The 21,984-nt window shown below is 30.8% G+C and overlaps 1 protein-coding gene across 1 annotated transcript; it reads left to right on the top strand.

Moving 5' to 3' along the window:
- Positions 1–263: 263 nt before the first annotated feature.
- LOC148614067 (coiled-coil domain-containing protein 83-like) lies at positions 264–13,792 on the top strand. The gene is made up of 12 exons (XM_088587891.1): positions 264–366; positions 2,815–2,941; positions 4,597–4,681; positions 5,478–5,646; positions 6,078–6,245; positions 6,998–7,089; positions 7,577–7,645; positions 8,180–8,301; positions 9,563–9,723; positions 10,557–10,646; positions 11,735–11,793; positions 13,040–13,792. Exons 2-12 carry the CDS (start codon positions 2,832–2,834, stop codon positions 13,205–13,207), a joined length of 1,293 nt encoding a protein of 430 aa, XP_088444017.1. The 5' UTR covers positions 264–366; positions 2,815–2,831; the 3' UTR covers positions 13,208–13,792.
- The last annotated feature ends 8,192 nt before the right edge of the window (positions 13,793–21,984 follow it).

The raw sequence follows: 21,984 nt of genomic DNA, 5'->3' as shown, positions 1-21,984 counted from the left end.
ATCTTATAAATCATTTTAATGGACTCTTTTTTCATACAAAAATATGTTAATTACAAACATTTTTTCTATAAAAAAAAAAACCTCTTTCAAAGGGAGGTAATTGGTGGGAAATGTTTATAGTTTACAAATATAAATCATTTTGGCGATTCCTAATGTTCTTTGTGAATATGAAAGTGTCTTTTTTATCATTTGTATAGAAATTCAAATATATATATATTTCAGTTTCTTTTCTTATTAGAATTGCGAAACTAAACTTCCTAGCTTTATCTTGGTTGCTACATAAACAACATGGCGTCCTTTGGCGAATGACAATATTGCGTATTTAATCTTACATTTGTTATTTATGATTGCTGACTTGGCGTAAAGGTAATGAAACATTATCAGAAAACGGGTTAATTTAAAGAGGTTTCATTTGGAATTGGTTACATAAGAGTCGGAGGGCGACATGCGCCAGCGCACTTGTTTTACGAAGTGACGGGCATTGTCGAGTATCTGCCACTTCTAACTTCAATGCATTGATTCAATGCTTTATTTAACTTCGATAGTTTAAACACCACAGCCTTGTGCATGTTATTAATAGTAGTTTACGGCCAAGTTTTACTTTTGAAGAGATTGTACATGTTGATATCTCAAACAGAAACAAAGTATAGTGATGTGAGAGACTACAGCCTTGTTATTATAAGAGTTCCAGAGGGTTTCCATTTCCCTTTTCTGTTTTTGTTTGGTGCTTGTTCTTCAGTAAATTGCTTTTTGCAATTAAGGTAATGAATGTCCTCATTTTTATGATCGAATGTCATTAGACGTAGATGTAGAATGCATTTTAAAATTAAGCCCCATTAGGTATGGTCAAAAATGTGTAACATGTACCCGTACCCATACCAACTTTCCCCGTACCCAAATACTATTTTGCTGATTTCTTCATTATTCTTGATATTTCTTGCCGAAAGTTGATACACATTTACAAAATGACATAATGGTTAGGCTCAAGAAATGGTCCGCCTCAAAAATGCACGACTAGGAAATCTCAGACAATCTCTGGTAAGATTTCAATGTACCTTTAATGTGTCAGATCCTCAACCTTCTATAGAACTTGAAATCTTACACTTAGGTGTCTGAGATTTCTCTTTTGAGCACTATCAGCAGTGTTAAGAATATTACCCCCCCCCCCACCATTGCTACTCAGAAGGGGACATAGAAATACTAGTGTCAAACCATCCCATTCTATGGATGCAACTTCTCAGAAACCTCTCAGCGGATTTTCAAGGATTGTACCCTTAAGCATACATGTGAAAAAGTCATTCCTTCAAAACTGGAGATTTGGTTTGAAAACTGGAGGTTTTATATCGGTGTTTTTTTTCGCGGCGTAACAAGTCAGATACATGTGAAACTTATAGAAAACTGTAAGTCTGTATCCATGACAAAAATGTTGAATACTCTATTGGAATAGTTTGAATGACCCTTTTGATGGATTAACACTTGAACATTTTAATGATTTTATTCATTAATGACAATATTTTCACAACAAGAACAGCATAAACATAAATAACTTTCAATTTAAAAGTGTCATCATTACTATATAGCTACTATTAATTAAATAATTGTCATTTAAAAATTGTCACTGCAGTAACTACTTTTACATAAATACATGTATGCATCAAAATGATTTCATTTCAAGTAGTCATTACTGGCTTGGCACCACTTTAACTTTGACTTCCATGCAGCATTGAATTTGGAATAGTACTTTGCTTTCTTGGCAGGAGGTGCAGAAGATGAAATATTACGTTTCAGCATTTTGACAGTTGATTAGAGTGCTCCAAATTTAAAAATTTACATAATTCCTCCATTGACTTGGATAAAAAACAAGCCATACTTTAAGTCAATTTCATTTTCAATGGATGCATGGTCAATATTTCCATAGCCATCAAAAGATCTGCAGTTCCGCATCAATATTTACACAATGAGTCCCAATCATCGGTAATAAATTGTTTAATCATTTAAGCATATGCCTCTAAAACTTGGGATAATAGTCAATCATATCCTGTTGTTATATAATCATTGCACCTTTTAAATAACTTCATGTCGATAACCACTAAAGCTCTATATACTGTTTATGACCCTAATTAACATTTTCACCTGTCTACCTGAGATCAAGTGGAAATGTCGTTACTCAATGCTCTCAGATTTTTTCCTTCAGTAAATTAATAAAAAAAAATGGCATCCAAAATTTGTTTACGGTGTAATGTTTGGATAACGGTAGATTTTCTGTTTCAATGGTAGGAAGGTTCTAATTCTGGTAGAATTTAACTACTGACGGTAGGTTCACATGTATGCATGGTAAGTCACCATTTGTAGTTGATCATATTGCGCTGCCATTCTGATTTGACAAATTTTACAGGAGTTATGGGACTTGGTTTGTTTATGGCTTTACTGTAGGAATACTTTGTAGACCCAAATCCTAGGAAACTGCTAAACAGATTTTGTATAGCCCTACCATACTGATTCAACAAATTTTTCAGAAGTTATAGGACTATTACACTTCATCTTTTTTGCAGTGGGAGGGACATGTGGTTATGCATAGTAATCTTGTTCTTAATGTCACTTTAGTTTCATTTGGAATTGGAAAGATTAATTTTATACCAATACTTAAAAAATTTCTAACTATTAATTAAATATATAATCATGCTAGTTGTCTCAAAACCTTTGTAGGATCAATATGTATGAGAATTGACTTTCCTACAAGAATGTATCATTAGATTTCAAGGACATGGTTTTTTGCTTTGTGTGCATTTATGTTATGATGTACATATTCTACAGATTATTTAAAGTTCAACATGGGAAAGAAAAAAGGAGGAAAGAAGAAAGGAGGGAAGAAGGGAAAGAAGGGAGGTAAAAAGTCAAAGGAGCCTCAGATGACAGCAAAAGAAGCCATTCTTGCCTATCAGTATGTATTAGTCAAGTCATTGGGTCAAAATGGTTACTTCATTCAATAGATATATAGGTTCTTTTATTTAAGAAGTGGTGTGCAGAAAAGTCTTAAAATACTACCTACATGTAGTCACTGACTTGCAACTATAGACTGCTGAATTCAATGTTACATTTACAGGCTGGTGTTTTTTTTTTGTACCCCACTGCTAAGCAGACAGAGACATAAAATTACTGATGTGTGTCTGTCTGTCTGTGTTTCTGTCTGGTAACACTTGTGGATGTACTTCCTCAGAAACTGCTCTAATTGTTATGTTCAAATTTTGTTTTTATTGTCTAGTCACCATTTGTAGTTGACCATTTTGTGCTGCCATTTTGATTTGTCAAATTTTATAGGAGTATAGGATTTTTGCACTTCAACTACTTTTAGGGCAGTGGGTGACAAATGGCTAGGAGTTTTTTATAAATTTTATTATTTCTTTTTGAATATAGTCAGGGTTTTACAACATCCCCTTACATCACTTCCTGACTAGAGTGTAATGGGGTTTTGTAAACTTGTATATAATCCTCACTATATTATAGTAATTTGAAAGACTGCACTTATCATTCTTACTCACTCTCACACTCTCACTCACTCTCATGCTCAAGACACAATCATTCCATGATACGTACATTTCAATTTACAATTTGGAATTTAAAAAAAAACAGACGAAATATACTGCCTTGTATTTTAGAGTCTAATAAACACATTTTTAGTCACCAAATATCTGAAATATTTCTAATACGGGCCCATATCTCTTCAAATTTATGCAAAACATTATATTTCTTGGCAATAAAATGTTCAATGCGATAGTGATGTCGAATTTTTTGTTTTAAACCAACAATGTTAGGCAGTTTTTCTTCCAATTTGCATTTGAATATGTCCAATAAATAACAAAAGATTTAATTTGATATCTGCCTCAGGAACACCAAAAAAGAAAGTACTTTTTTTTATAACAAAATCAAAATAGTATTTTGTAATAAAAATTTGAAAATCATATGAGACATTTGAAATGACTAAGCAGTCAAAAAACAGATGTTCTATAGTCTCTATACTCTTGTACACAATCATATTTGTAAGTACAACTCTATGTAAAAACTTGTATTGGTAAGATAAGCATTACTACAACTCTTCTTATTCGGAACAAAATATTTTTTCCAATCTGGAATTTCAGTATGTATCGGTAATTCACTTTCCCATTTCAAAAATTTTTCATGGGGAAGATAGGATTGTAATTTCATTAAATGACGATAAATAAATCTTATACATTTATTAACAAGCATTTTCAAAAATGAATCCTCAGCAGTGTGTATCACTGTGTTGTCTTCATTTGGCTAGAAGGTTTTAGATGTATACACACAATTTGATGAGCTCTGAATGAAAAGATTGTACCAATGCAAATCACCATCAGTAAACAACCTGTAGTAAAGTACAGTACAATCAGCTATCAAAGGTGTGTCTTACAGACCTTAATTTCATTTTAAGCTGGCTGTGGTAATGATTATCTGTGGAAAATACAATTTGATATGCCAGTTGTAAATATTGTTTGATATCAATGATTACCATAAAATTTGGTAGTACATTTAATGCATCTGTTGCCTGATATGTATTGGAGGTTATTGCATTTATTTCAGGATTGGAATAGTTGAAAAGAAACTTGAGGATCAGATGTACGAAATAAGAGGATGGGAGGACAAGATCAAAAGGAATGAGGAAAGGGTATGTTTCTCTGAAGAAACACATATGCATACCAGTTACATGTATTTACAGCAAGTAGTATGGTTAAATAGTATGGTTAATTTCAAGGACTAGAGTTGTTCTTTCCTTGATTGAATGTCCATGTCTTTGGTAGTTTACTTGACAATTAACAAGGTGATTTAAACTTTCTATCATATCATGGGTATTTTAATCGAAGTCTGATAGAAAGTTTAATCAGTTTGTCAATTGTCTAATTAACTATGGAAGGAAGTTTATCAGGTGATTGTCAATTAATCAAGGGAAGGCTCTGTTCTATGAAGTAAATTTTATTACTCGTTGTAAGTCTAGAGGTAATTAACTCAGGCCTTAAAATGCTTTGTGTGAGTTTTCCTGCTGTTTCCTGTGTCAAATAAATGTCATGGTGTTTGCTAGGTTAGTATTTATGAACATTGTAACCACATAAGAAATACCTTGAAATCCCACTTCTTACTTTTCCCTTGTGAATTATAAACCAAACATTTTTCTAGGTATTACATATCAGCTTTGGAAATTTGTATTGAAGTTGTCCATAGTAATTTATTGCAGGTAAAAATGCATAGTTTAAGGAAGAAAATTTTGCAATACACATCAACTTAAGTTGTTAAGCTCACATTTTGCTTTTATCTCTTTTAAAACAAACAAAGACCCTAAAGAATATTTTCTTAATCTACCATTATATAAGGCTTGAAATATAGAAAAAAATATTGATGATGTGAATTAAAATAACGAATACAAATTTCACCTTGCTTTTCATCAAACATTCCTAATCTATTTGTAGAATGACAAACTTAAAGCAGACCAGAAGCTACTGATAAATGAAATGCTGAAAACAGCCAAGATTTTGGAAGATAAATGGGATGCTGAACAGATGAGAAAAAGAGAGGATGTTGTTGTAGTCATGAAAGATTGTTGGCAGTGGCAGAGGGAACAGGAAGATGAGTTAGAAGGTTGGTACAATCTATAAAAAAAAAATAAAATTGGTATTAATTTTATATCTGTAAATTTACAGAACTCTTAATTCTGCCATTAGAATTAAAAGGGTTAAAAGAGTTTAAAAAAAACCCCCAAAAAACGTACTGTATTTCATACATTTCATGGCTTTTTTCTCATCATTGTTTTGATATTCATCTCAAGCAAATCTCATTATTTTCAATTTGACAAAAGCAAGTATCATGTGCCCTTCATTTCTAATGAGTGTTTATGGTATACTATTGTCAGTCAGTCTGTCTGTCAACACATTGTATAATAACTGAAGAGCATTTTTTAGGCTTGTGTTCATTTCAACTCATTAGAAGAAATAGTATATGATACACAGGTAATTTATATAACCAGATATTTGATGCATTTGAATCAAATTACATTTTTATTATTATTACAGTACTTAAAAAGAAAATAGAAGCTGTAGAAAAACAGATTGATACAGAACAGAAAAATGTAACCTATTGGAAAGACTACAAAGAAAAGGGGCAGTATGAGCACAAGAAAGAAATACAAGTACTGTCCAAAGAGATGGAGGATATGGCTAATAGCTTCAATGAAATGATTGGTATGTACAGTTCATAATGATCCCAATGTCTGTCTGTCCATTTGTTCATCAGAAACTTTTTTGTTTTCTCTGTGACAACTCATCACTACCACTTGATATTTTAATAGAAGCTGTATTCGGGTATGCCATAAAATGTGATTTGTACTATCAGACTGAAGCAACACCAGCTATGCTCGATCAATATGTTTATATTTTGACCATATGATGGGGCAAAGGTGTGGCATCAGTAAGTGAGTTTTGGTCAGTTTTTGTAGTTAATTGATGTATTTTTTTTGTTCTCTACAATTAAATGTTATAAGTCAGCATATATGAACAAATTTCATCCAGGGTTATCTTAAATAAATCACATTGTAGTGTTTTCCAAATTAAGAACACACATGTTTAAACTATTAAAAGTGGTATAATATGCTTAAAATATGATCATGTACACAAAAGACTTTTTTGTATTTTAGTTTTTAACAGGCTTGGTCAGCACTTTCACCAGATAAATGCAACTCTTTCCTGTGAAAATTCTGAATGACTTTAACAAGATTTTCAAGAAGAAATGTAGCATTAACCATGTGGACGTACAAACTATGCATGCTTTATAAAAGCACCTAAGGAAATCTACATATGTACCATGATTTTTATCATAAATAAATGTGTCTGTGATGTTGTCATGTCCATTAGAATTTGGGTGCTTACATGTATATTAATATAATAATGTTCATCTGGTAAGTTGCTTAAATGCTATTTTTAATTTTAATATCTAGGTCACCTTGAAAGATCTAATGTGAAGGACAAGGAAAAAATAAGGTCCTTTACTGAAGAAAAATTGAAATCACAGAAAACAGAAGCGAAAAATGTAAGTTACTTTTTTAGTACATGTATGCAAAGTACCTGATAAGTTTACAGAACTTTAAATCATAGCTTTATGATATTTTAGTACATGTACTTATTGCTTATTGACTAAGGCTGTGGAAGATAAAATGCAGTAAATACTTTTTGCCTACTTTGAAATGCAATATTTTTTACAGCAGTTAGGGGATTTCTTCTATGATTGAAAATTAAACAAAAACATGCTTTTTTATCAGCATTGTTATGCAAATTTTTGGGACAATATGTCAGACAAGTAAAATATTTGGTATTTTCTCTCAGGGGATTTCTTCTGCTTACACTTTTCAAAAACACTGCAAAATTAAGATTTAAAAATAAAACAAAAAATGATATAGTTTACTGGAGATTTCCCTTACATGCCACATTTTCCTCTCCAAAATGTACAAGACAGGACTCTTCTAACAAAAGGTAATCACTGATGCATGTCTTTATTTGTTTATTTCTTTCCATTGTAGAAAGCTATTGGACAACTGGATAAGTACAGTAGACAAGAGATCCTGGATAAAGAATGGCTTGTTAGAGAGGTATTTATCAGGTTTTGTATCATCATTGATAATATGTGACTTGTGAAACCTGAAGAGCCATATAACTTCATACCCCTGATTAGTTTGGGAGCTGCTTGATTTGATCAAATCTTGGTCCAATTTTTTAACCTTCTGTAGTGACATCATCATAAAGCAGAAGTTGTTTTGTAACAAAAAAACTTTCATAATAGTCTTCTGCTTGCACAACACTTGTTCATTAGCAAAATTGGAGAAAAATAATGTGCCAGAGGCTGCTTTTCTGCCATCTTGCACAGTTTTTGGGGGTCCATATTTTATCAAATCCTTTATTTCATTTTAACATTTTGGGATTTCTGTTTCATTTAGCTCCTTTTTGGTGTGTATTACAAGTAAAGTTAATTACCATTTCAAAAAGAAGCACAAAGAACTTTTTCTCAAACAAAGCAAAGCAATGATTGATTAAGTAGAAATTTTTTTTTTATTAGGATAGTTATGCACATTTTTTGGGACTGTACGTTACAAACATGGAATATATTTGGATTTTCTCTGTCATAGGTTGAAATACATAAAAGAGATGCAGCTGATTTAAGACAAGTGGTAGAGGATCTAGAGAAAGATAATCTAGAGATTATGAGTGAGCTGTTTGAATGTAAGATTGAAGATTTGAAAGTGTCAAGGTAGGTTTAACAATGTGGTCACTGTAAGATTCTAGTATACAAAATTACCCAGAACTCACCACAAGGTAGGGGATTTTGCCTTGCAGCACTGTTCCAAAACAGTGCAAACCCAAATAAAAAATATATAAAACCACTCCAGTGTAATTCAGATTTCACATTAAATGTAATTTTTTTTCTCCAAAACTTAAAGAAAGGACACTTTGATCAAAAAGGTTTATAAAAATCACCATGTCTGTCTGTTAGTATTTTGATCAGTCTTCCTTTGGATATTCCTTGTAAGTGTACAGTCCCTGAACAGGACCATGCAACTCTGTGGATGGACAAATATCTTATGATATGTGACTAATTGACTACAGTTATGGTTTGTAATTTACAACTGATCGATTCATGCAATTTTAGAATTTTCATTGGAATGAAACTATTATAATGCAGTTGTAAATTTACCTTGAATTAAAATCAGTGTTAAAATCAACTTATGTATTCATTAAAAAGGCAAATTTGAAAGAAAATTAATTAAATTGATGTCTCAATCTTGTGAAAAATGGAAATAAAAAGAGAAACAAATCATCAGTTTAAAGGTATAAACCGATCAGCTATCATGTGGTAAAAAATGTAAGTGATCACTTGTTTTAAGGATTTGTTTGTCAGATCGATATCTGATCAGAAATTGATCCATGATCAATGAATGATCTCAACTATAGTTGCAAAGATCAGTGCAGACTCTGTAACTCCCCCTAAACCTTTTGATGAATTTTTATGAAAGCTGAAGATTTGCAAAAAGCAAGATAATATTGTTGAATGCTGCCAAAGAGATAGTTCCAACTTAAGGACTTCACATGCTGCAAGCTGGGTATTAGTGAGCTTATTCAATATTCTGTTTTCTTATTTATCTCTGAATCTGATATTTATAGTTTTTGAATAAAATAAATATTTGATTATCTTTTTTATCCTCTTTTTTTTAAAATATTTTTTTTTTACTTTTACAAGTCATTATTTACTGAAAAATGTGAAGATACAATACTTTTGGACAAGTGTAAATCCCAACAGGATTTACTAAAATACATTTAAACGGGGATGATTTTTTCCGCTTTTTAGTAGAATTCCGCTAATTAAAATCCAGATTTTACTGTTACGATTCTTTTTTTACTGTTTATTTATTTCTGATTTTATCAATTTCATTTTGTTTGATGACCTTGTAAAATTATCCCTGTTTATAAAACATATTTGATTTCAGAAATTTATTTATACATGTATATTTCAGGAATTTCTATCTGACTCAGTTTGAAGATGATGAGAATTTGGATGAGGATGGAATTTTGGAAATGGACATGAAAAAATTATCTATACACCAACAGAAAACAGGTGACCATGATATGATTCATGAAGATGTTGAAGGAAAAAGCAAAGAAATGGCTGCTCGAGGTACATATTACAAAGTTTTAATAAAACAGAAAATGTTCAGGTTGTTAATATTTTTTGTTACACCCATTTTAATCACTTTGATGATATTCTGTGAAAAAAAGAAAAAAAAAAGTTGTTCATTTGGTACTAATTCAGTCGTTTGGTTGAACAAAAAATTGAAATTTTCTATATAGTTAATATTTTCCTTTGAAATATTACGATGATCGAATGAAATCTACTAATTTGAATTTCCCAGAACAAATAAATTTTGAGAAATCACAGAATTAATACCCACTTTTAATAGTACCATATGTTAAAAGCACCTTTCAAGGAAAGTATACTTAGTTCTTAGGTTAAGAAACAATCTCCTCGGCAGTCTTCATAAAATTTCCCCAATGTATATATCACTCTGCTAGCTTTATTTATTAGCTCTGCTATACAGGATGTGAAGTTTTTCAATAGGCATTACCACTATACTCACTAATCTGCAAAGCTGTTACCAGTAGGTGGGGTTTAATATTGATTGTGACCAAGTGTAAAATCTTTCAAATATGGAATATAAATATACCTCTGTTTTGGGGATTAGTCAAGTTGGTCATTTTCATTTTAATCAAAACTAACTTAAATGTATGGTTTAGAAAATTGCAGGAATTGACTTTGACACTCATTTATACAGACATGTATATTTACTGTATATTTACTTCCAATTTTGCCAATTTCTGCATTGTTTGTTGACCTTGTAAAATCATACCTAAAATTATAAAAGTATTCAAGTTAAAATTATAAAATCTTACACTATCATTGTTACTTTTTATAGTATTATAGCATTGATTTTTTCCAATCACATATTGCAGTGAGACCAAAGAGTGCCACACAGAAAGCAGTAGAAGATAGAGTGTTCGCCATAGCAACAAAACATCATATAGACAGTGATGAAAGTGATGGTTAGTATCATAATTCTGTGCTATAAATAGACATTATCTAATGCAGATGTTCATTTCTGCAAACTGCTCATCATCATTTTATTTTTGCAGTTTTATCTATTTTTATGCAGTCTGTAATTTGCTATAATTTAATTGTTAATTTTTTTTTCTAATAAGGCTTACCACAAAAGAGTTTAAAATATCTGCTATTAAAATTTCCCTTTTTAGAGTAATGTCAAATGGACATGAATGCTGTCTGAATTTGAAATTAATCTGTTAAAGATTGACAAAGAACTTTGAAGATGAATGATTACCTCCTTAGAATCAACATTTTAAATGGAAGTACAAAAACCAAAAATATGTATGAAAGTATTAAAGTGGTTAAAAAAAAGGACAAATGCAGGAAAACTAATATTTTTTTAGTCGCTGCAATATGAATGACTGTAACGTGCACTGACAATTACACTTGTATATAACTATTTTTGCACAAGGTTGTTGTGGTCAGTATGTGTAGGGTTTTATAAGTGTACCCCTTAGTTGTTTGTTATTTGACATTTTGTGTGTTATGTACTTTTGCAAACCATGTGGTAACAGTCATTAAAATAGCAAATTATTTTTTATGAAGATTAATGAAAAAATATTTGTTTGTATTAAATGTTTGTTAGTTATTTTGGCATATTCACTCAATATTGCAAAACATCAACTCAAGTTAATTAATTTCTACATCATAAAAAATGAGACTCGGTGAGTTTGTTATGATTTTGAAATTAAATAATGGGAGTTGATATTTTGCAGTATTTAAATTTCACAAGTCATAAAACTTTTTTCTCTATGATTACTGACTTTTGGCATGTGCCATGGTAGAAATTTTAGCAATCGGCTGTCTATGACGTAACCAGTTGTTATAGGAAAACAATGCAAAATATCTAGCAGTCCAAGGAGTAGACAAAACAACTAATTTATTGAGAAGTGCAATTAGCTGCCCAAAAGAACAATACATGACTGTATTTTGTTATCACAATGCTTTGAACCAGTTTAGGGTATATTGTCTGTATCAGTGTTTTAGAGCAGTTGTTTAGTTAAAACAATATTAATGTTTATTATTGCAGCTGAGAGTGTGGAAACAGATTTACTGGACAACATGTATTTTGAGGAAGAAGATTTTAGCGTAAGCCAATCTTATTTATTTTATAGAGAAGAATTTTTGAATTTTTTTATGTGGAGGAAGGAAACTCAAGAAAACTGACTATGTGCCTGTTTTATGTAATTTACTAACTGCCTTTACTAATCTTAAATATGTTTTAGTTTTGTGTTACTCAATCTAAAAATCTTAAAATTTTGATTCCAGCTATGACTGGAAGTTCATGACTGTTAGGAATTTAGTATGAAGATTTCAAAGTTTTACAAAAACTTACCGTGAAAGAAAGTGTAATTGTTAATTGGTACCTTTTTTCATGGTTCGTCAGTTTGGCATGCTACAAAATTTGATTGCAAACAAAAAGAGCATTTGCAATAAAATTGTGTGTATGATTGAGTTTACCTACCATCATGAATCTACAAACTGCATTTTTATGTAGACCACAAAGTTGGTACCACAAATAAATGTACTTTAGCAGTAAAGTATAATGATGATACTGATCAGTATACTTAAAGAATATCTTTTACCATTTTTTTATACCCCACAACAGTAAGTTTCCAGATGATAGCTTGAGAACGGATCAATGAATTTTTTCAAACTTTGCATAGTTGCACCATAAAGTACTGGTTCAATTAAAATTTCAGCAATCCAAAATGTAGTTTTTGAGTTAGGCCTAGTTTGTACATTTTGCCATCCTGGCCCTTTTGTCGATATTACATGGCAGGTATCACTTAATGTTCCATTTATGCCCTATTTGAAAGTATGTGAAAAATGGCTATTCACAGTGTAAAGTTCATGAAGTGTGTTATGCTAACTGTGAACACCCCATTTTTTCATCTCAATCAAATAGTAATTAAAAATACTGCCATTTCTTGTATAAATTAATTTTTCAGAAAAAGTATCATAAATTCTCCCATTCTTAATTAGTGATAAAAAATGCATTTGACTTTTAAACACTGGGCAATGATTAAATTTCTGCGAAAGTTTTCAACTTATTTTACATCTTTCAAGTTTTCTGTAGATTTCATCAGAGAAATCCATTTTCCTTCAGCCCATTCTTGATTTGAATTAATTTTTCACTCTCTATGGTAAAATTAAGAATTTAACATTCATGCTTTAGTTGGTATGTTGAAAATATTAACTTTATCATCTCAAGTGGAGAAATAATTTAAACCACTCATTACTGAAGGAGAATCTATAATTAAACAGCAGTGTTATAGATCTAAGAAGTATTTTTTAGAATTTCATCAAAATTTATTCTTTATTTATTCAACAGGACTACCTGAAGCTTGGACCTCTGGAAATGAAGCTTTTAAATGTAACAGGTACACAGATGCCTATACATGTACCAGAACCCCTTACTCTAGCTGAGAGTGAAGCTAAGAACTGTAAACCTGATGAGTGGCCTGTCACTGCACCCATGCTCAAAAGTATACAAACGTGAACCAATTATGTGATGCTCACATTGTAGAAGACTTGATTTGATATTCTGGTGCTGGAAAGCCCTAAATATATATGTATATGGCATTTTATTACCTGCATAGCAGGAGTGATATATTGAACTGTGATTTGCTTTTGTTATTTAAGTTAAGTTATTCAGTGATACTGCACTGACATTGAATATTTATACTTTCATTTTTCTCTTATCTTAAATTTCATCTGTGTTTATAAAATTATTTTGGGGTATAAGGTTTTATCATTTCTTGACTTCCATGCTTAATTTCATTAGGTTTGGATTTTTGACTGTAATACTCTGTTTTTTTTTTTGTTTTTACAAGATGAAATGCTTTTATACTTGCTAATTCTGATCACATGAGAATTATTATTAAATACCATAAAATCATTAGTAAGAAATGATGACAGACTAATTTATATTTCTAATCTCTAAACCTTTTTGTTTAATTATATATTTACTGACAAGCCATATAAATGAAATTATTGACTAACATCTATTTATGATATCTTAAATCTGATATTTTCTAATGTGTTAATTTTTTTTTGTTATAAATAAAAAAAAATAGAACTTTCATTATTGTGTTTTTTTTTTCAGTGGTCATGTTTTATCTTTAAAAATCCTTTTTCTACAAGATACTGTAAAGGTATTGATTTTTTGCAGTCTGCTCATTTTTTCTGTTTTCGCGGTGAACGTAAAAATGTAAAAAAATGTACCAGCAAAATTGACTATTATCACAATATAACACTAATGAATTTTTGAAACTGCAAAAATTAGCAACCACAAAAATTGACATGTTTACAGTTTAGATTGATAATGGCCAATGAAGTTTTGGTGTTGATTTTAATGCTACGGAGTGCAGCATGTCACTGTCTATCTGCAACATTATTGTGAACACGGCCAAGTCAAATAGATTTTATACCAAACTTGGTTCAATGAAATCTGTCTAAACCAGACCCTGAATAATCTGAAACCTATATTAACCAGTCACTTTTTTAAGTCCAATAATATCAGTTTAAATGTATTTTGATTCTTGATAAACTTACCAAATTTAAAGCCCAAAAATGGAGTTGGTTTAGACAAGTTTTACTGTACATAGTTATTCTTAATGAAAAAAAATATAATTCTTATGACTTTCAAGGTCATACGTACCAGGTCAATGTTGGATTGGTTTTTAGAAACTTCAGTACTATGTACTAACACAGCAGTTGATGAAGTTGTTTAATTTTTTTTATCTTTGGGTCACATTCAGTCTATGCAGATATAAGGTCATCCACCTTGGGTGTCTATACAAAACAATGTTAATTGATTATTTGCGATGCTAACAGTAGCTTTAAATAGCTCCAACTGATGAGTATAGAATTTCTATTATGGTTTCAAAATGATAAAAATACTAATTACATATGGCACGTACATATTGCAAAATTTGATATGCAGTACATATATTTCAAGGAGTAACCTCTAATCAGTAGTGTTAGAACAAAATACTTAGGAAGTTCAAAATCTAAAAAAATAGTATATACTGGAAGTACTCAAAATGCAAACAAAAATTCAGTTAGAAAACCAAATTAAGCAATGCTAAGTTCAACTAAAGAATATCAATGTTATTGTTGGTACCGTGTTTAATAGCATGATAATCTTTTATGGATGACTTATTGTTATTGGTTTCAATCATTTAAGGACATCATTTTTCTGTATGCTTCAATTTTAACACCATCACTTGTTACAAACCAGTGGTGGGTTCAGGGGGTTGGCATCCCTCCTATTTATTGGAAAATTTGTCATTTTTATGTGTAAAATTAACAAAAAATGGCAAATAATGTCCTTGCTTCTTCCTTTTTATGAGGAACCCACAGCTGGCACCCCTCCTTTTCAAACTGTCTGGATCCGCCTGTGCAAACAATATGAAATACCTACTTGTGGTATTAGTCCTTTTTTTATTGAAAATCTTATCATCTGAGGATAATTAACTAAAGGGGGAAAGGTCAACATCCTTGACTACTCGATTAGATCTCCCACTTACAGGATATGAGATAAAATGATGGCAGTTTTATTGAGCACCTAATTTACGTAAGGCATTTTTTAAATACTTAACAAAAAGCGTGTTAAATTTTCAGACAAAATATTTCTAACAACATAATTGAATGTTAAAACTGACACTGAAATAACTTGGTTCAGACGTTGACATTGGCGCTCTGTCACACTCGCAAAGGGCTTAAAGCATTTATTTTTAGTTTTCAGTAAAGTTTCATAGCGTATAAGGTCTATTACTTTGGATAAACGTAACGGTTTTATCTATTGTCATTTAGTTATGTGGTGCTATATCTCTGTAGCAAAAAGATTACTTCATATGCATTAAAATATGAAAGAGTAATCAAGGCAACCAAGGTTGTAGCGGTAATAAAAAGAATGTAATCCAGGGACAAAGACCAGACACGGAAAACAGACAGACACAACAAAGAACATAGAGTAACTAAAATCATACATACACAGTAACAAAAGCAAATGAGCAACTCGGACTCCACTAAAAGCACGGAGCATGGACCAGGTGCACCGGTAGGGTAAGCGTCCTCTGTTTTTTCTAGAAACACCCGCAACTAACAGTTTCAAAAAAAATAATCATTAAAATAAATACTTGTTTCCTTTATTTTTGAAAAGAAATTGAAAAAAGGACTTTTTCATTAAAGTATCGCGTAGATTCTACAATAAACTAAATTGTTAAAATATTTAAGATGCTTAGAGTAGTACTTTCTCCGCATACATTGGTGGTTTCTTGATTACCTTTGAAAATAAGGAAGTAATGCTCCCAAATAAGTGCTTGAGTTGCCATTACAATTATATTCCCTAGATTCAAGGCTTTATATTCACAAGTAACAGCTGAATCTAAAGGAATGCTAACACTTCATTATATAATTCATTTTTGTATAACTTTCATTGATAGAAATTCCTACATAAGATGACAGATACTGAAGGGAAATTATTTCACATAATTAAGTTTTCTTTCCATGTAATGTTGTTTCAGGTATTCCATATTAACGAATAATTTCATTTTAGAAAACTGTTTATTTGATTATTTGATACTCGATTTAAAATGCATCTGGTTCAAAACGAATTACTAGAACTTTAATTTGATTTGCAACTTGTAATTAGTTTTTCAAACTAGAAAAAATATTTGACTATAGTAACAGCTGAAATGGACCAAGATCACGACATGTTGGTGATAAGTTGCTCTCACATGGCTTTCTCTCAGTTATCATTCTAATCCTCAAATTTATGAACTTGTAGATTCTGTGATGATCGTTTCTTACTGAAAAATGGAGTACGTTCAATTAAGTTTTCAACTGAAAATGAATGCCTATATGTTTACCATATATAATATAGCCAATAATGATAACTAAAAGCAAAGCTGTGTTTCTCTAAATTGATTTACATGTGAAGCAAAATTGATTGAGTTTCCGCTCAGGACATTGTTAGCTTAAAACCAACCGCATGTTGCATTCACTTAACATATTTCCTATCGGAAAGTCAAAAGCCATTATTCTGCTAGTGTTTAAAGTGAATATTTAAGAAAATGGGGCTTATGGTTATTTTGTTATAATAAGTCTAAAATTTATGTGAAGGAAGGTTCAGCTAAATATCCTTCTTTGCTGGTGGAATAGTGTCCATATTAGCTTCTCTTCTCTATGAACAACAACAACAACAACAACAACAACACACACACACACACACACACACACACACACACTGTATATACCAATACAGAACATCTTGGATGATTAAAAAAATAACTGATACTGTAAAATACTTACTGAAAAAAAAAGTAAGTTGTTTTGATGATGGATAACTGTCAATTGCCATGACATGTAGGATTTATTTAGACTTCCAATACAGCTTGAAATATGAAATAAAATTGTTCGGAATAGATCACTATGCCTATTATTAGTCAAATGTATTCATAATTACGTTTGATAAATGCTGGAATTAACATTTTCGTATTAGATTCTTATCTTCTAGTCGTTTGGGAATTTTTGTATTAGATATAAGTTTTTGAGTCGTAGATTTTATTATGTTTTCCAAATAAATTAGAGTTTTACAGCACATTAATTGTATGTTTTCTGTACAGCTTTCATTTTTCATGTTTTCTGTTTTTACTAGTTTTGGTATTCTTAAAATAACAGTGCTTTTTTACTTCTTGTTTTAATATAAATATTTGAACATCGAAAAGACCATTTCTTGCCATCGCACATTTATCTGTTCGACACATTGGCATTTTGATAACTGTATAAACTGTATACTGATTTTTATCAAGATGTTTTGTTTTTGTTTTGTTTTTTTGTCTAAGCGGGTTGTATTTAGTTAAAAAGTTACTTGCATTTTTAATCGCCGGCTTAGAAAGGGAGACAATAGTTCTTACGTGCCTTTCTACTTTGATAGCAGGCATCCAAAAAATTAAATATTTACACTACGCTTACTGAAAAATATTTATAACTAAAGTTTTTTTTTAGTGTTGAACTTATTGCTTATTTTCATGAATAAATAGAAAATGACTTTATCTCCAGTACAACATTTGCTGGACACTTTTAAACAACCGGGCGGTGATTAAATTTCTGCGAGAGTTTCACCGACATTCTCTTTTAGACTGTGATTTTCACAGATTCCGTTTTAGTGCAGATTTTGTCTTTTATTTGTAACTTGTTTTTCGTTCGTTTTCGTTTTGACGTGTGCGGGAAAACTGTTAGTTACCTACAATGTATAAAATCAAATAGCTATGTATTTTTCAGTTTTGAGGATTATATATTGTAATGGAAATCAGTTAGATACTGTCTACTATTTGTATTGATTGTGTGTAAAAATTGAAAAGACATTTAGGAATCCTTGAGTTCACCTTTGGATTTTACGATCTGTGCATAAAAGACAAAACGACATATTTGTGTTTTGAAATTTTGTAACTAGATCATCCATACATTTATTTATTTAATCATATTGTCACGTTTTTCCACGTTTAATTCTCTCGCCGTTTCAAATATGACATCAAGTTCCTATTTCCTTAACTATCAATTAATCTTCTATAATTGGTCTTTTGCTTTGGATTTGTTAAGGATTTTCACGATTAATAGTTGACCTGTTTTAATTTATTTGACCTATGGTTCATAGCATAATATATACACTCTGCCTATTGCAATTAAGTGTAAGTCTTTGTAAGAATAAGGTAAAATGAAAAAAAAAAACAAAACAAAACAAAAAACAAAACAAAACAAAACACAAGCACGCACGTCAAAAACCCACCGATCAGACTATAATTTAACTCGAGGATGATTTCTGTATCTGAAAAGACCATTATTTGATCTCGGCATTACCATTACTGGATTTGTTCCAACAATTTTCAATAATACACAAAATACCAGTATACGTGTTTCAAGGAGTAACCTCTCATCAGCAGCATTAAAATCAAATATGTAGGAAGACCATAATCAAAATATTAGCTGTATACAAGAAGTATTCATAACCAAACCTATCGAAAGAGGAAACCAAATCCATCACCGAGAGGTTCTACCATACGTAATGCAAGGAATGAAGCCTCGGTGTTTTACGTATTTTAAAATTTGGAATACTGCAAGCTTTCATAAATATGGTAGATTAAATATGATATTATTCGGGGTCTGAATAAAATATTACAAAAACGAGGTTTTTGACAGAGTTATCTGCCCTTGAAACGTATATTTGCAGTGCATTTCAATGGAATTATTACTCAATTTAGCAAAATGGCATGGATTAATTTTGACTTTTTTCTTGAGTCTGATGGCACAAGTAGTCAAATTACACTATAAAAATTGCGTTTTCTTTCCATATATATATATATACATTTGAAAAGTTTACTTTCATATCATTATATTAAAGAAACAAAGTGAAGGTACTTAGTGGAGAAAACATAGAAAAAATCAGCTAATATTACAAATATTAATTAGGAAAAATCAACGTGCAATAAAAAGATAAGCAATCCCGTACTTCACCCAAACTAAAAACATTGAAATAACCACGTTTTGCTCGTCTAGAACTACAATAAAATAGATCGGTTATAATGATAAAGAAAGATATGTCAAACTTGTCGACAATTTATTATGACTGTCTTACATATTTTGTAGTGATTGCTTTATAATGCTGGTTTAAATGCTTATTTGTAAGTAGTTTTATATATTGCATATAATGTATATAATGTATATACAATATATCTTATATTTAAACTATTCATTGTAAAACAATCCACTAGATATTATTCGTTCAGTCATAACTATTCCCCCATTTGCAGTGTAGGGGGTTCGTCCGTCCACCCGACCTCTCTTCTGTAAAACAGGGGACCCATCTCCTCACATAGTACTGAATTGAATTGTATGAAACTTTCACAGAATCTTTGTTACATGTTCCCATTGTGCATCTTCTATGTCAGACTTTGAACCGAATGAATTTGTGGGTTTCACATAGCAAAACATGGCATTTGTCATTTGTGAATATGAGGGCATGGGGGATCTTTTGTCTGTTACTCCTCCTATATCGCTGAATGGAATTGAAACTTTCACATAATATTTATTATATATTCCCATTGCGCACCTCCTATTTCAGATTTTTATCCAATACATTTGTATTTTGAAATTTTGTTTAAAAAGCAATTGTAAACAGAAATTAACACGTGACTGTTCATATAACCTTTGCTCTTACAGAATGTGCTTGTTTCTTCCAAAGACTGCTACTTAAAAAATAAGTTTAAATCCTGCAGCTATATGAACGTTTTGGAATATTTAACATAAATGTTTGAACGTATAGGAATTGAAGATAAATTACAAAAAAAAAAAAAAAAAATACAAATCAAAAACAACTATTTTTAAAACTGAGAAACTTTACACGTCTCTCCATTTGCACAAGCCCAAAAAAGCAATTTTACTTTTCAAATTAAATAAAAAAAAAACTGTTCAATTGAATCTTTTTCTACTTTGAGAGATATGGCCAAAACGTAGTATCCAAATCACACGTTGAAGCTTTGTTTTATTCTCTTTCAATGTCGTAATTCATTTGCAAAGAGTCAGAATTAGGTCTACATCGTCGCCTACGTACCAGAAATTATTTTGACAAAGCTTTTATAATATGTATTTTATCGCATTTTACAGATTTCCATGAATACTAAAATAATAGTATAGTAAAATCATTTACAATTAGGTAAATTCCGTTTAATAATCTGTAATCAATTTTGTGGGTTGATGACACGTATAGAGAAAGCATCAAAGAGACATCAACTATACAATACCATAGAAAAAACCCAAAGTCCATTCACCTTTAATGGCGAGAAAATTCACACACCCGGAGCCGTTTGCTTTTGACTGACCCTTGAAATGACAAATATGCCAGTTTGCTAATTTGCCAGAAACAAAAATTCAAAATCGAGCAAAATAAAAAAAAAATGCTAGAGCGACCGAGTTCTACCAATTGATGGAGCCCTTCTGTTCTTTTTTTCTAGTAGATGCAGACATTTAAACACAGAATAACAAACGATTACATTCAATTTAAAAAGAAGGATACATAGAAAACCAAGAATAGAATCAATTAACAAGAGACAGAGACGGTCCAATTAAACAACAGACTAAAATGCAATAGCATTTAAAAACTGAATTAAAACTAGACAGCACACAAACAAAAATATTCCTTGAATGAATAACAAAAACCGCACAAAATGTTATAATATAAAAAAAACATATATCCATGAGTATAAGATCACTTCGAGGAAACAAAAAAAGATCTTAAATTCTTACAACAAAGTATTGAACAACCTATTATCAAATGTTCGAAGATATTTTCCACGCAAATTGTTTTACACTTGTAAATTAAATACCCTAGATAGTTCTGTTTTGTCTTGAAAGAGAGTTATAAAATGAAAGCAGACCGACTTCAAAGTAAAAGCCTGTTTATATTGCTTAAATTGGATATTATTCTGTTAGCATATGAATAAGAATTGTATTTCGACATGAAAACAAATGTCATTCAGAACATATTTGTGTATATTATCGTTTCCATTTATAATATGTTCAAGTAATTTCATTTGGAACTGCATAAAATGCAGAGTTTAAAAACATTTGAAGATTAATTTACCAATGAAAGTCAATTTAATCACATAGCATATCGTTTAGTAGATCTTAGAGCACTAAAAATAACTTTAAGACAATATAAACATATATTCGTAGTATAGTCAATTTCTATAGCCCCAAGAGGCATGAAATCTTTGTTGTAGTGGTTTATTTCTTGTACAAAATAATAGCTTATTTAATGAGTTTGAATGTATTCAGTAGGACGGAAATGTAAGAGAATACACACCTAACAGAAATAAGCGTATTTGTAGATCCCATGATGAGACTTTCTAGTGCATTTGTGTTCATAATTGTAAGCAATTTTTAAAGAGAGCTCAATGGAACCAGGATTCGAACATAACCCAGGCATTTACCACTTAAATAGACAACCGCAATAATTAACATGAAATAACCGTAATATTACACACAATGAAACAAAAGCAAACCGAATTCCATTAAAAACTGGGAGAAAGGACCATGTGTACCGGTTAGCGTTCTCTACTTTTCGACACAACTTAGAGTTGATATACCTTTGGAATGGCATGGTGACATGATTTCCTTTTAGAAAAAAAAAACAAACACAACAAAGAAATACGAGTTAAATGGAAGCATTGTTTAAAAATACTACAGCAATCCATCGAGAAATGCCCCGATTTC

Source organism: Perna viridis, chromosome 6, assembly GCF_037379345.1.
Source record: "Perna viridis isolate PV_CMFRI_1.1 ecotype Kerala chromosome 6, ASM3737934v1, whole genome shotgun sequence".
Lineage (NCBI taxonomy): Eukaryota > Metazoa > Mollusca > Bivalvia > Mytilida > Mytilidae > Perna > Perna viridis.
Note: the sequence above shows the minus strand (reverse complement) of the source record. Positions and strands in the feature narration are given on the sequence as shown.

Coding starts and splice junctions, on each gene's coding strand:
- LOC148614067 (XM_088587891.1), top strand. CDS start 2,832: ATGGGAAAGAAAAAAGGAGGAAAGAAGAAAGGAGGGAAGAAGGGAAAG. Junction 4,682..5,477: donor TCAAAAGGAATGAGGAAAGG/GTATGTTTCTCT, acceptor ATCTATTTGTAG/AATGACAAACTTAAAGCAGA. Junction 5,647..6,077: donor ACAGGAAGATGAGTTAGAAG/GTTGGTACAATC, acceptor TTATTATTACAG/TACTTAAAAAGAAAATAGAA.